The sequence below is a fragment of the Psammomys obesus genome, unplaced genomic scaffold (assembly GCF_907164565.1).
Source record: "Psammomys obesus unplaced genomic scaffold, mPsaObe1.curated_primary_1811, whole genome shotgun sequence".
Lineage (NCBI taxonomy): Eukaryota > Metazoa > Chordata > Mammalia > Rodentia > Muridae > Psammomys > Psammomys obesus.
This window is the reverse complement of record NW_026596460.1, coordinates 4,055,189-4,069,025: the sequence shown is the minus strand read 5'-3', so window position 1 is coordinate 4,069,025 and position 13,837 is coordinate 4,055,189. Positions and strand designations below refer to the sequence as shown.

General features: G+C 38.0%; 1 protein-coding gene across 2 annotated transcripts in view; it reads right to left on the bottom strand.

Annotated features, from left to right (window-relative positions):
* Positions 1-13,837, bottom strand: part of Tpk1 (thiamin pyrophosphokinase 1) — a 368,986-nt gene that overhangs the window by 303,731 nt on the left and 51,418 nt on the right. The window contains exon 3 of one of the 2 annotated variants that reach the window (XM_055598332.1): positions 3,679-3,750. The exons of the other annotated variant lie outside the window; for it this stretch is intronic. Coding sequence (XP_055454307.1) covers positions 3,679-3,750 — 72 coding nt within the window. The remainder of the gene's footprint in view (positions 1-3,678; positions 3,751-13,837) is intronic. 2 annotated transcript variants of the gene reach the window in all.

Genomic DNA, 13,837 nt, shown 5'->3' with positions numbered 1-13,837 from the left:
AAGAAAAGAAAAGAAAAGAAAAGAAAAGAAAAGAAAAGAAAAGAAAAAACAGGGCCTGCCTCCTGTACACAAAAGACAAAAGGGCTGAGAAAGAAATTAGGGAAACAACACCCTTCACAATAGCCACTAATAACATAAAGTACCTGGGGGTGACTCTAACCAAGCAAGTGAAAGACCTGTTTGAGAAAAACTTCAAGTCTCTGAAGAAAGAAATTGAAGAAGATCTCAGAAGATGGCAAGATATCCCGTGCTCATGGATTGGTAGGATTAACATTGTGAAAATGGCCATCCTGCCAAAAGCAATCTACAAATTCAACGCAATTCCCATCAAAATACCAACTCAATTCTTTTCAGACCTTGAAAAAAAGATTCTCAGCTTCATATGGAGAAACAAAAAGCCCAGAATCTCCAAAACAACCCTGTACAACAACAGATCATCTGGAGGTATCTCCATCCCTGATCTCAAGCTGTACTACAGAGCAATAGTAATAAAAACTGCATGATATTGGCATAGAAATAGAAAGGAGGATCAATGGAACCGAATAGAAGACCCAGAAATAAACCCATGTACCTATGAATACTTGATTTTTAACAAAGCAGCCAAAACCATTCAATGGAAAAGAGATAGCATCTTCAACAGATGGTGCTGGTCTAATTGGATGTCTACATGCAGAAAAATGAAAATAGATCCACATTTATCACCCTGCACAAAACTAAAGTCTAAGTGGATCAAAGACCTCAACATAAAACCAGATACGCTAAATCTGTTAGAAGAAAAAGTGGGGAACAGCCTAGAACTCATTGGCACAGGAGACAACTTCCTGAACAGAACTCCAACAGCACAAACTTTAAGAGCAACAATCAATAAATGGGACCTCATGAAACTGAAAGCTTCTGTAAAGCAAAGGACACCATCATCAAAACAAAAGGACTGCCCACAGATTGGGAAAGAATCTTCACCAACCCTTTATCTGACAGAGGGCTAATATCGAGTATATACAAAGAACTAAAGAAGCTGAAAAGCAACAAACCAAGTAATCCAATTAAAAAATGGGGAGCAGAGCTAAACAGAGAATTCTCTGTAGAGGAATATCGAATGGCAGAGAAACACTTAAAGAAATGCTCAACATCATTAGCCATCAGGGAAATGCAAATCAAAATGACCCTGAGATTTCACCTTACACCCATCAGAATGGCCAAGATGAAAAACTCAAGTGACAACACATGCTGGAGAGGTTGTGGAGAAAGGGGAACCCTCCTCCACTGCTGGTGGGAATGTAAACTGGTACAACAACTCTGGAAATCAATCTGGTGCTTTCTCAGACAACTAGGAATAGTGCTTCCTCAAGACCCAGCTATACCACTGCTAGGCATATACCCAAAATTTGCTCAAGTACGCAATAAGGACATTTGCTCAACCATGTTTGTAGCAGCTTTATTTGTAATAGCCAGAACCTGGAAACAACCCAGATGTCCATCAGTGGAGGAATGGGTACAGAAATTGTGGTATTTTTACACAATGGAATACTACTCAGCAATCAAAAAAGAGGAAATCATGAAATTTGCAGACAAATGGTGGGATCTAGAAAAGATCATTCTGAGTGAAGTATCCCAGAAGGAGAAAGACAAACATGGAATATACTCGCTTATATAGACCTAAAAGATATGATAAACAAAATGAAATCTATACACCTAAAGAAAATAATCAAGAAAACGAACACAAGGTATGATTATCAATCCTCATTTAGAAAGACAAATGGAATATGCATTGAACGTATGACAGGAGTCTACCGCAGAAGGCATCTGAAAGACTCTACCTAGCAGTGTTCCAAAGTAGATACTAAGACTCATAACCAAACCCTCGGCAGAGTGCAGGGAATCATATGAAAGAAGGGGAGTTTGATGTGGAAAGGATAGGAGCTCCACAAGGACCAAACATATCTGGGCACAGGGTCTTTTCTGAGATGGACACTCAACCAAAGACCATGAGAGGATAAAACCTAGAACCTCTGCTCGGAAGTGACCCGTGATAGCTCAGTAATCAATTGGTTTCCCATAGTAAGGGGAACAAGGACTATTTCTAACAGGAACTCAATAACTGGTTCTTTGACCTCGCCACCTCCCCACCTCCCAAGGGAGAAGCAGTACTGGTAGGCCACAGAGGAGGACTTTGCAGCTAGTCCTGAAAATACTGGACAAAACGGAGTCACATGAAAGGGGGGAGGTCCTCCCCTATCAGTGGACTTGGAAAGGGGCAGGGAAGAGATGAGGGAGGGAGGGTGGGATTGGGGAGGGAATGAGGGATACAGAATTAACAAAATGTAACTAATGAGAAAAATAAAATTAAAAATAATAATAATAAATAAATAAACAAACAAACAGGGCCTGCATATGTTTAAGCTATATGGGGTCTCATCACTGAGACAGAAAAGTAGACATGAGCTTCCAATCCCTAACCAAGAAGTTATCTCCATTTGGTATCTGCTCAGAAAGGAAAAATAAGTAGTCACACTATGTCTTTTAACGACACTTAAATGTAGGTCCAATGTCCAGCAGCAGATGGCTAATACAAAACAAACCCAGTGGTATTTCAGTAGATTTCTTGCCTCATATTGCTATGACTTGGCTTTTTTTTTTTTTACTTATTGGTCTGATATTTAAATAAAGTTGGATATTAACCATATTTTAGATTTTTATTTATCTACCTAAATATTTATTTTTAATTGCCAGATTAAATGAAATCTAAAAAATACTCAGGCAAGTAAAAGCGTCTTTTAAAAACATTCATCAAAACTTCATGAGCTATAAAAAAATTCACTTTTAAGAAAATCTAAAAGTTTTCAATATTCATTAACCCTTTCCTTGGGTATTTAAACTAAGTTTCATAAATGACATTAATTAAATCTTTAAAGAGCAGATAAAATCTTCAAAATAGTCTTCTCCCTAAAACGAAGTTAGGAGCTATGTAATGGGAGTCATGGACATAGCATAAATACCTACTTGTAAGATGTATTAATGTAACAAATTTCACGTTTCTGCTTTAGTTTAACAGTACTGCTTCAAAACCTAGATCTCTGTTCTCACAAGCCTTTATAATCACAGATTTTACTAGAACTGTTGGCCATGAGAGATTTGTAGTGGCAGGGACAGCGCCTGGACCCTTACAGAATAGCTGATATCCCAGGCTATGATTCTCCCCCAAAAGCTCTATGTCACCTCACATTACCAAGTCCCTCATCTTAACATCAGCCTCCACTATGCTACCTTCATCTGGAAGAAGAGCAATGTAGAAGGAAGAATACAAACACATTCAGCTCCTTCCTGGATCAGCAGAACCCTTGTCTGTCTTTCCTTTCAGATTTAGGTACCTGGGTCTTACAGTGGTCAGATGCCAGAAAGCCAAGAATTACCTTATCAATATATTTTCATTTTTTTTAATGGACAAGTTTTTATTTTTATATAAATGAGTACCTGGTTCATGCCAGGCAAGAAACTTCTGAGATCTAGATCACTGTAAAAATAAAAAATCCAATAAAATGAGACATTCTGGCTAGCTCAAAGAATGTATTTTTTCACAGTATGTGAAAACCAGGACCTTTTCTCTTTCACTTAGGTTCCCACGTGTATGCCAATTACATTACTCAGTCCCAAAGATAATTAAATGTTAACCAAGAGTACCTTTTTTCCAAAGATGACAAAAGCGTGTGTCCAAAGGTTGATTAAGAATCACAAGGCAGTATTTCAGGTTTCCTAAAGGAAAAGGAAAAGAATAAAATACACACATAGATGAAATGAGGCCTCACCCATCATCTGGCTCTATAGCATAAGCTCACTCACTGTACATACAGCTAGACTGCAATGGCAGCTACTCTCACATACCTTCCTTTTAAAAATTATGTATCTCTTTAAAATAAGACTTTGTTCAGAATGTCTGTCTCTCTCACAGACATACTTTTCTGTGAGAAAGAAAACAGGTCATAGTAAACTTTTTTGGCATGGGATAAAATATGAATTATCAGCCTTAAAACATTTCTCCCACTGATATGATAGACTCTGCTAGCAGCTGATTTTGTGCCATCCTACCATTTTTAGAAAGTGGTGTGTCTCAGGGGTAATACAGCACATTCATTCTTACTCATTCATGCACTTATTTTTCATTACATCACACCGGACTTTGAACTTTCTAATGTAAAACCATGTGTGTGTTCTCACAAACCATACAAGTATATTTATGGCTCTTTTAGACAGTGCTACACAAAGACATTGGAAATGTTATTTTCTGAACTGTTTTAGAAAGAAAAACAAGCAAATTCAAGCAAAAACAATTTTCTCAAGCCTGGGATTTTTGATGGGAATCAAAAATGAATCGCCTCTGAACTTCCTATGAAAAAAAAATCCAATCAGCATGTTGGGAATCTGTCAGCTTAATTCAAGTACTCCTCAGATACAGAAACCAACTGAGTGCTTGGGGAAAAAACAAACATTTTGTAATCCATCTTACTATTAAAAACAGAAAAAGGTAAGGGAAAGAAAAGGATATGTTATCATATACAACAAACCTTATTACTAAGTACATACAAGCACTGGGGGTATAAAGAAGAGTAAGTTTACAGGCTATGTATCCAATAAGATATTGATAATATTAAATAACAGAGGCCACAATTTGAAAGAAAGCAAGGAGTGGGATATGGGAGAGTGTGCAGGGAGGAAAGGGAAGGAGGAAATAATGTGACTTATTATAATTTAAAAAAAATTAAAGTTAAAAAAAGTGTCCTAATGATGTAGGATGCTAACAATAATATTACAGATTTTAAAGTAACCCTTAACGTGTCATTGGGACTGAATGTGTGGTACCTACAAACTATGCAAGAATGAGTTGAAATGGCTTCTGGTTAGGAGCCACTTGGTGCAAAGAAGCTGACTTCAGTGCCCAGCACCCACGAAGGTGACTCACAACCACCACAGATAATAGCATTAGTTTATGTTAGTGATCTCCTTTAAGTTATATCTGTTTAATTGCACGATTATTCACTTATTTATCCTGGTGTCATGTTAAGGTCAGAGGATAACTTCAGGGGGTCAGGTCTCTCCTAGCTGTCATCTTTGGAATAAGATGTGGGCACTGGACATGACCACAAGTGGCCTTACATACTGAGCTACCTGCTAGCAAAACAACATTATTTTATAACATTTACTTCATTTTTTTACTTTTAACTTATGTTTTCTCAATATTTTATATGTAATTTTTTTAATTTAAAATGAAACCGAATGTGTTAGTCCATATCTTTAATCCCAGCATTCAGGACACAGATGCAGGAGGATCTCTGTGAGTTTAAGTGCAATGTGGTCTACACAGTAAAATCCAAGCCAGCCAGAGGTACATAGTGAGGTCTGACTGAAAAGAAAAAAAAAAAAAGGACAATTGTAGACCAAAGCTAAAGGAATTGTCCTCACAGGGGTTGGAGAGATGGCTCAACAGTGAGCAACACTCACCACTCTTAGGGGCACCAGGGTTTATTTCCCAGCACCCATGTGGAAGTTCATAACTATCCTTAACTCAGAAATTCTAAGTCATGAGCTTTTGCTGTAATACTAGGGATAAAACCTAGGAACTTACAAGACTTGCTAAATGATATACTGACCTACATCCCTAGGTCTATTGGATATTTTTTAAATTATTTTATTAATTACACTTTATTTACTTTGTATCCCCCCTGTAGTTCCCTCCTTCCTCCCCTCCCAATCCTTCCCTTTCTCCCCCTTTTCCATGCATGCCCCTACCCAAGTCCACTGATAGGGGAGGTCTTCTTTCTTTCCTTCTGATCCTAGTGTGTTAGATCTCATCAGGAGTGGCTGCATTGTCTTCCTCTATGGCCTGGTAAGGATGTTCCCCCATTAGGGGGAGCAGGCTAAACAGTTCATGTCAGAGACAGTCCCTGTTCCCATTACTATGGATCCCACTTGGAGACTGAACTGTCATGGGCTACATCTGTGCAGAGGTTCTAGGTTATCTCTATTTTTAATGTGAATGATACTATCATGAAGGATGGTTTAAGATTAAACTACTATAATAAAGGGGAAAAAGCTAATTGCCCAAAAAGTTAATAATAGTAAAAAAAACTATTACTATTTACTTTTATTTAAATAAAAGTAAAAAACTCATGAACAAAGTACATCTGATTGGAAAAACTACCACATGGTAATTTATAGCATGTTATAAATATAGATTACCTTTTCTGTGTATATGGTTTATGTGTACCTATGCATATGTGTTTACATTTGTGTATGCAGGTAAGTACATACTTGTCATGATGCATATCTAGAGGACAACTTCAGGGGTTAGTCTTCAGTTTCTTCTTTGAAATCAGTCTCTCTGCTAAGGATTTAACTGTCTTTTTCTCCTATCTCTTGGGAGTACTAGGATTGCAGATGTGCACGGCTGTGCACAGGTTTTACAAGGGTTCTAGAGATCTGAATTCTGTTCCTCATGCTTGCATGGCTCAGTGAGCCATCTGCCTAGCCCTTCATATCACATTTTAACAAACGAAATTATATGGGATTAAAAGAATGCACACACCATTAATCCCAGCACTCAGGTAGGCAGAGGCAGGCAGATCTCTGTGAGCTTGAGGCCAACCTGATCTACAATGTGAGTCCAGGACAGCCAACGCTACACAGAGAAAGCTTGTCTCAGACAAACAAACACACAAAAAACCAAATGCACCTATATTAAAATACCACTTATAATAGAAAAGGTATTACTTAAACGAATTTCTAAGTTGCCCCGTCTGTACATACTGTATTTTTTAAATACTGGAGCAAAATAAATCATTATTAGCCAAAACACATGCCAATCATTATATACATAACTGTCATTTTTTCAAAAAACTAATAACCATTATTATGACATTCTCATTCCTAGAATGTACTGCAATCAAATAATAGAAACTTTGGGGCACTGAGTCTCATATCTGCTTTGCATGAACATACACTTTTAAACATAGATTACTTTTTGTGCACACAGGGAAATCAACACCGTCATATAAATCTGTTGTCTGAGGAAATAAATTACATGTGGATGAAGCATAATTATTAAAAAATCCCTGAACAAATATTCTATACCAAAGTCTATGAAAATAATTGAATTACCAATACACTTTGAAGAACTGGTAAGTCAAATATAAGAAAAGGTTTAAAAAAAAGGAACAAAGGGTAGGATAAACACACTTCTGAGGAAATTTTTCCTGCCCTCCCCAAGTGTGAACCAATGGCTTACTCAACTTACATAATGAAAATAGTTATTCTCTATTACTAAGGAGCCTCAGTTTTGGTAATAAATGATAAAGTCACTCTACTCTCTATCACCTCCAGCTTCCATCCCATTTCTGCGTCTTCAGCAAAAGTAATTTTAAAAAGGCATTTATCTTCCAACATCTGAAACAATCACTGCCAAGCCCAACAGTGGGCTTACATTATAAAATCCAATAGTTAGTAATACCTCCTCATCTGGCCCAAGACATCACAGTCTTACAGCAGAGTTGATAACTGGTTTATCCTACTCTGTCTTTCATGCTAACCCCTACAGTCCTATATGTGACTCACCACAGAAGTTTCTTGTCCTACCTATATAAAATGGTAACATTTCCACCATATACCTGCCTGCATTCTGAACCTGCCTTGTTCTTCCTAATAAATTCACCAGCAACATATTCATTCACTGTTTTTCATAATATCTCCAGATATTCTCCATAATATTCCAGAACATAAGCTCCGGAATCCATTACCTACAATAAGGGCATAGACACAGGAAACAATAAATATATGATGAGTAGCTCTTCCAATGTAGACATCACATCCACTTATAAGAAATTAGTTCCACATACTTTCTTTAATAAACAAATGACTCTCCCTCCAATTTGTCCACATTCTGCCCTTTAGATGATTCCCTAAAAATTCCTTACAGACTGATACTACTCCCTTCAAAAGGCAATAGCTCTGCCTACACCCTGATGCCCTGAGCAATTCAATGAAATGAATAATGCATAAAATGTTTCTGTGATCTTGCTTTCACACAGCTAAGTGCTACTCTCCTCACTACACCTCAGAACTATCTGACAGAACTAGAGATAAGCCAGAAGAGCAGCTATTCAGTAAGAGCAAAGAGATACTTTCATTGACAACAGATTGACTATTTAATCTAAATACATGTTTATCTTCAACATACTTAAGACATCAAGGAATCCAAATAACATGCATTGAGTCCTACAAATCTGACCATATATCTGGTTATTATCACTCAAGTTTTCAAGGTGAAAGTGTAAACAGATATGAAAAGATTTAAATCAATTTCCATTTGAAAGCCTTCTCTCTCGTGACGCAACAGTAATGACCCTGACCATTTTTAGTTATTCTAAACTCTAGGCCACTATAGACAAAACAACTGAATACATTTTCACTAGAATTCACATATGCTATGAATGTATGTAATATTTTACAAGTAGTAATATTCTATTGTTTAGTAAATAGGAGGAAGAGGACATAAACTAGCAAAGTATTAAATCTTTCTTTTTATGGAGGTAGAAGAATGTTTTCTTTTACATCTTTGCAAAGATTAGTGATATTCTTGTTCCCAGTTAACATTCTCACTGTATAATCCAAATGAATGACGCTTAGTTCTTCATATAGGCATACTGGCATCTCTCAAAGTGCTGACAGAGTTCAAAGCTCCATCAACTGTTTCTTGCCCTGATGATCTGGACCACAATAAACTGTGTTTCCTGCCAATCAAGGAAATAAATCACTTCCAAGCAAACTGTGGACAAAATGCCATAACCCTATGGGTTCATCATAAAGTCCTAAGATATTATAGGCCATAACATCAGTTTTGATGTGCTGACAGTTGGCTTCAAAATAACTCTTTATACTTGAAAAGTCAGCTCTGAATATTTCCTAAGGACAGAATGTATATGAGTTTAGAATGTGCTTATCAAACAAACACAGATCTAGCTTCCCAAATCCATTTCAAACCACAAAAAAAAAAAAAAAAAATCCATCCAGCAGTATTAATAAGGAAGATAAACAAGACTCATGGATCAGAAGTCTTTCTCATTTGATGCCTTTTCTAGGCATTCTATTTGGTGCTGGTAAGTTTGGATAGGACAGTTGAACACACAGCCTTCAAAACTTCAAGGGTTCCATATATAACAACACAGAAAACAAGTACTTACAAAATGAAGACTATTTCTTTCATTTTAAACTACTTTTAAAAACTATTATTTTTAAAAGCCATCTCAGCATTGACAATTAAAATATGAGTAAATGAAGCTATATTGGAAATAGTGGTGACCAACTGAGACTTTCAGTTTGAGAGGACAAAGGAAACAAAAAAAATAGTTCTAGTTTCAAAGTATTTCCAATAGTCATTTGCATATCCTATCACATGCTCTAAGTACTTCTAGATAACATCAAAATGTAATCAGAGTGGTATAGTTGGATCTTGAGGAAGCATATTCCTAATTGTCTGAGAAAGCACCAAATTGATTTACAAAGTGGTTGAACAACTTTATGTGCCCACCATAGTGGAGGAGGGATCCCCTTTCTCCACATCCTTTCCAGCACGTGTTGTCACTTGAGAGTTTGATCTTAGCCATTCTGATGGGTGTAAGGTGAAATCTATGGGTCGTTTTGATTTGCATTTCCCTGATGACTAAAGACATTGAACATTTATTTTGTTTCTCTGTCATTCAATATTCCTCTTTTGAGAATTCTCTGTTTAGCTCTGTACCCAATTTTTTATGCTTGATTTCTTGCTGTTTACCTTCTTGAGTTCTGTGTGTGTGTGTGTGTGTGTGTGTGTGTGTGTGTGTGTGTGTAAAAGGGTTTATTAAATGTGTATTTCCACATAGCAGTTCATCACTGAAGGAAGTCAGAAGGTCAGAACAGGAACCCCAAACATGGCATGAACCTGGAGGCTTGTTCACTTATCTTGCTCAGCATGCTTTTTTTTTTTTTTTTTTTTTTTTTTTTTTAATAGAACTCAGCACTTCCAGCTCAGGGATAGTACCTTTTGCAATGGACTGGGACCTCCCCTATTGATCACTAATTGAAAAATGTCTTACAGCTGGATCTCATAGAGGCATTTCCTCCATTGAGGCTCCTTCCCCTGATGACTCTAGCTTGTGTCAAATTGACACAAAACCAGCCAGTACATCTGATGGCTTGTCAACTTGACACAAAAAAATTAAGTTACAAATCTTTCATTCGTATTCACGTTCAGGATCTCACATTAAAAACATAAAGAAAGGGGTGTCAATCTGGCCATAGTAAAGAAATTGCATGTGAAGGTCTGAATGGTAATACCCCTATAGGCTCACATATTTGTCTGTTTAGTATCAAATTATTTAATTCTCTGGGAATGACTCGAGGTGTAGCCCTGTTAGAGTAGGTATAAATTGTTGAACAAGGCTTGACACTAGGAGTGGGTTTTGATAACTCAAAGCCTATGACAGTCCCAATCTCTCTCTGCCTTCTGCCAGAAGATTAGGATATAAAGTTCTCAGTTATTAATCTAGTACCATATCCATTTGCTTCCTGCCCTGGTGTTCATGGACTAACCCTCTAAAACTGTAAGTGAGCCTTCAATTAAACACTTCCTTTTCTAAGTTTCCTTGGCCATGTTATCTTTCCATAACAATAAAAATGTAAGGAAGACACTGCATGAGGAGACTAAGTGTGTTACAATATTAATTCAGATATATAGTAACACTATGCAGAAAGGATTGGAGTCCCTTCATACCAAAGGAGCAATGGCGGGAATACCTAGCCAAAGTGTCTGTGAGTTACTGCCATTTCTTGGACTAGAACGTTTACAGAAAGCCGTATGTGGAAGGAAACTGAATTTTCTACCTCGAAGGAAGGAAAGGTTTTACTGGAGCCCATAGTTAAGAGGCTGAATTTGGTCCTTGTAGAGCTCCTATCCTTTCCCTGGGCACAGGGTCTTTTCTGAGACTGACACTCAACCAAGGGCCATCTATGGATATAACCTAGAACTTCTGCTCGGATGTGGCCCGTGGTAGCTCAGTAACCAAGTAGTTTTCCAAAGTAAGGGGAACACCACGGACTATTTCTAACAGGATCTCAAGGGCAGGCTGTTTGACACCCCCCCCCCCCCAGGGGAGGAGTAGTCTGTTAGGCCACAGAGGAGGACTTTGCAGCCAGCCCTGAAGATACCTGATAAAACAGGGTCAGATGAAAGGGGAGGAGGTCCTCCCCTATCAGGGGACTTGGAAAGGGGCAGGGAGGAGACCAGGGAGGGAGTGTGGGGTTGGGGAGGGAATGAGGGAGCGGGATACAGCTGGGACACAGAGTTAACAAAATGTAACTAAAAAGAAAAATAAAATTAAAAAAAAAAAAAGAGGCTGAATTTTCAAAGATTTTGGATTTAAAAAGAGTTTGGCTATTTTGAACAGACTGAAATTTTAATGTGTTTGAAATTATAAAGGCTATAGGATGGCTAACATTCTTTATGGGTTTTTTTTTTTTTTGTCAGTTTATAAGGTGCAGTGACACTGTTTATTTTATATGATACTTCTTGAGTTTTTTATCTATTCTGCATATTAGCCCTCTGTCAGATATATGGTTGGTGAAAAACCTTTCCCAGTCTGGAGGCTGTCATTTTGTTCTGATGACAGTGTCCTTTGCTTTACAGAAGCTTTTCACAGTTTCATGAAGTCCAATTTATTGATTGTTGATCTTAGAGGCTATGCTGTTGTTGTCTCCTCAGGAAGTTGTCTCCTGTGCCAATGAGTTCAAGGCTTCTCCATTTTCTTTTCTAACAGATTTATTGTGTCTGGTTTTATGTTGAGGTCTTGGATCCACTTGGACTATAGTTTTGTGCAGGGTGATAAATATGGATCTATTTGCATTTTTCTACATGTAGATATACAATTAGAGCAGCACCATTTGTTGAAGATACTGTCTTTTTTCCATTGTATGGAACCAGCTATACCAGTCCTAGGCATATATCCAAAATGTATTCAAGTACACAACAAGGACATTTGCTCAACCATGTTCGTAGCAGCTTTATTTGTAATAGCCAGAATCTGGAAACAACCCAGATGTCCATCAATGGAGGAATGGATACAGAAATTGTGGTACATTTACACAATGGAATACTATTCAGTGATTAAAAACAAGAAAATCATGAAATATGTAGGCAAATGGTGGGAACTAGAAAAGATCATTCTGAATGAGGTATCCCAGAAGCAGAAAGACACACATGTATATACTCACTTATAAGTGGATATTAGACATATAATATAAAATAAACATACTAAAATCTGTACACCTAAAGAAGCTAAGCAAGAAGGAGGACCCTGGATAAGATGATCAATCCTCACTCAGAAAGGCAAATGGGGCAGACATCAGAAGTGGGAAAAAACAGGGAACAGGACAGTAGCCTAGCACAGAAGGACAATGAAAGATACTACCCAGCAGGGTATCAAAGCAGATGCTAGGACTCATAGCTAAACTGTGGGGAGAGTGCAGGGAATCTTATGAAAGAAAGGGGAGATAAAAAGACCTGGAGGAGACAGGAGCTCCACAAGGAGAACAAAAGAACCAAGAAATCTGGGCATAGGAGTCTTTTCTGAGACTGATACTCCAACCAAGGACCATGCACGGAGATAACCTAGAACCCCTGCACAGATGTAGCCCATGGCAGCTCAGTCTCCAAATGGGTTCCCTAGTAATGGGAACAGAGACTGTCTCTGACATGAACTCAGTGGCTGGCTCTTTGATCACCTCCCCCTGATGGGAGGAGCCTTACCAGGTCACAGAGGAAGCAGTGCAGCCAGTCCTGATGAGACCTGATAAGCTAGGTTCAGACGGAAGGGGAGGGAGACCTCACATATCAGTGGCCTTGGTCAGGGGCATGGGAGGAAATGAGGGAGGGAAAGTGGGATTGGAAGGGGATGAGGGAGGGGGGCTACAGCTGGGATACAAAGTGAATAAAATGTAATTATTATAAAAAATAAAAATAAAAAATTTAAAAATGTAATCGAGGAAATGCACAGGCAAAAGTTCAGAAGACTGAATGATGGATGAATTCTGACTACACAGTCCACAGTATAAAGAATCATGTGCATAATGCAGGAAATCCAGAAACAAAGCAGACTCTGTTAATGTCACAGCCACCAAACGTTTCTGAGTTGCCCCACAGCTGGAAGAACAAAGAGCAAGATGCCAGCTTCTGGAATCTGGTTTCTCAGATTCCCGGCTGCTGTTTTCTCTCACATGGTGAAAGATAAACACCACGATGTTATATGGCAGAAGGGGGCAAATTCAGTCCAGCAGGCCATTACTATAATGACAACAGTCCTCATGAGAACATGAACATATCCTCATATGTTTGACTCTCAATGTTAGTGCTGGAGGATTAAGTTACCATGAGTATTAACAGATATAATTGGACCAGAATATATACATTTAAACACTCTTAGGAAACTGAAGATATTTCAAAAACATAAAAATTTGCATAAAGACTAGCTAAAGAAGTATCTTCTAAACAAACAAACAAAGCAGAAAATTACAACAAAAATACCAGCATCGTTATTAATTAGAGTTAGCATTCAAAATCAAGAGAATGTGCTCATTTCTCATTCCCTAGCACCCAGCACACTGCTCGGGTACACAGTAGATACAGACCAAAAGCGAAAGTGGACACTAAATGGAATGCCTTCTTTGACAGAGGCCATGTTAGGTTTTAGGCTTCCAGATTACCTCAGCTCCACCCCAGCAGTTGCCTATCATTCCATGAACACACTAGGTATCTTTACTT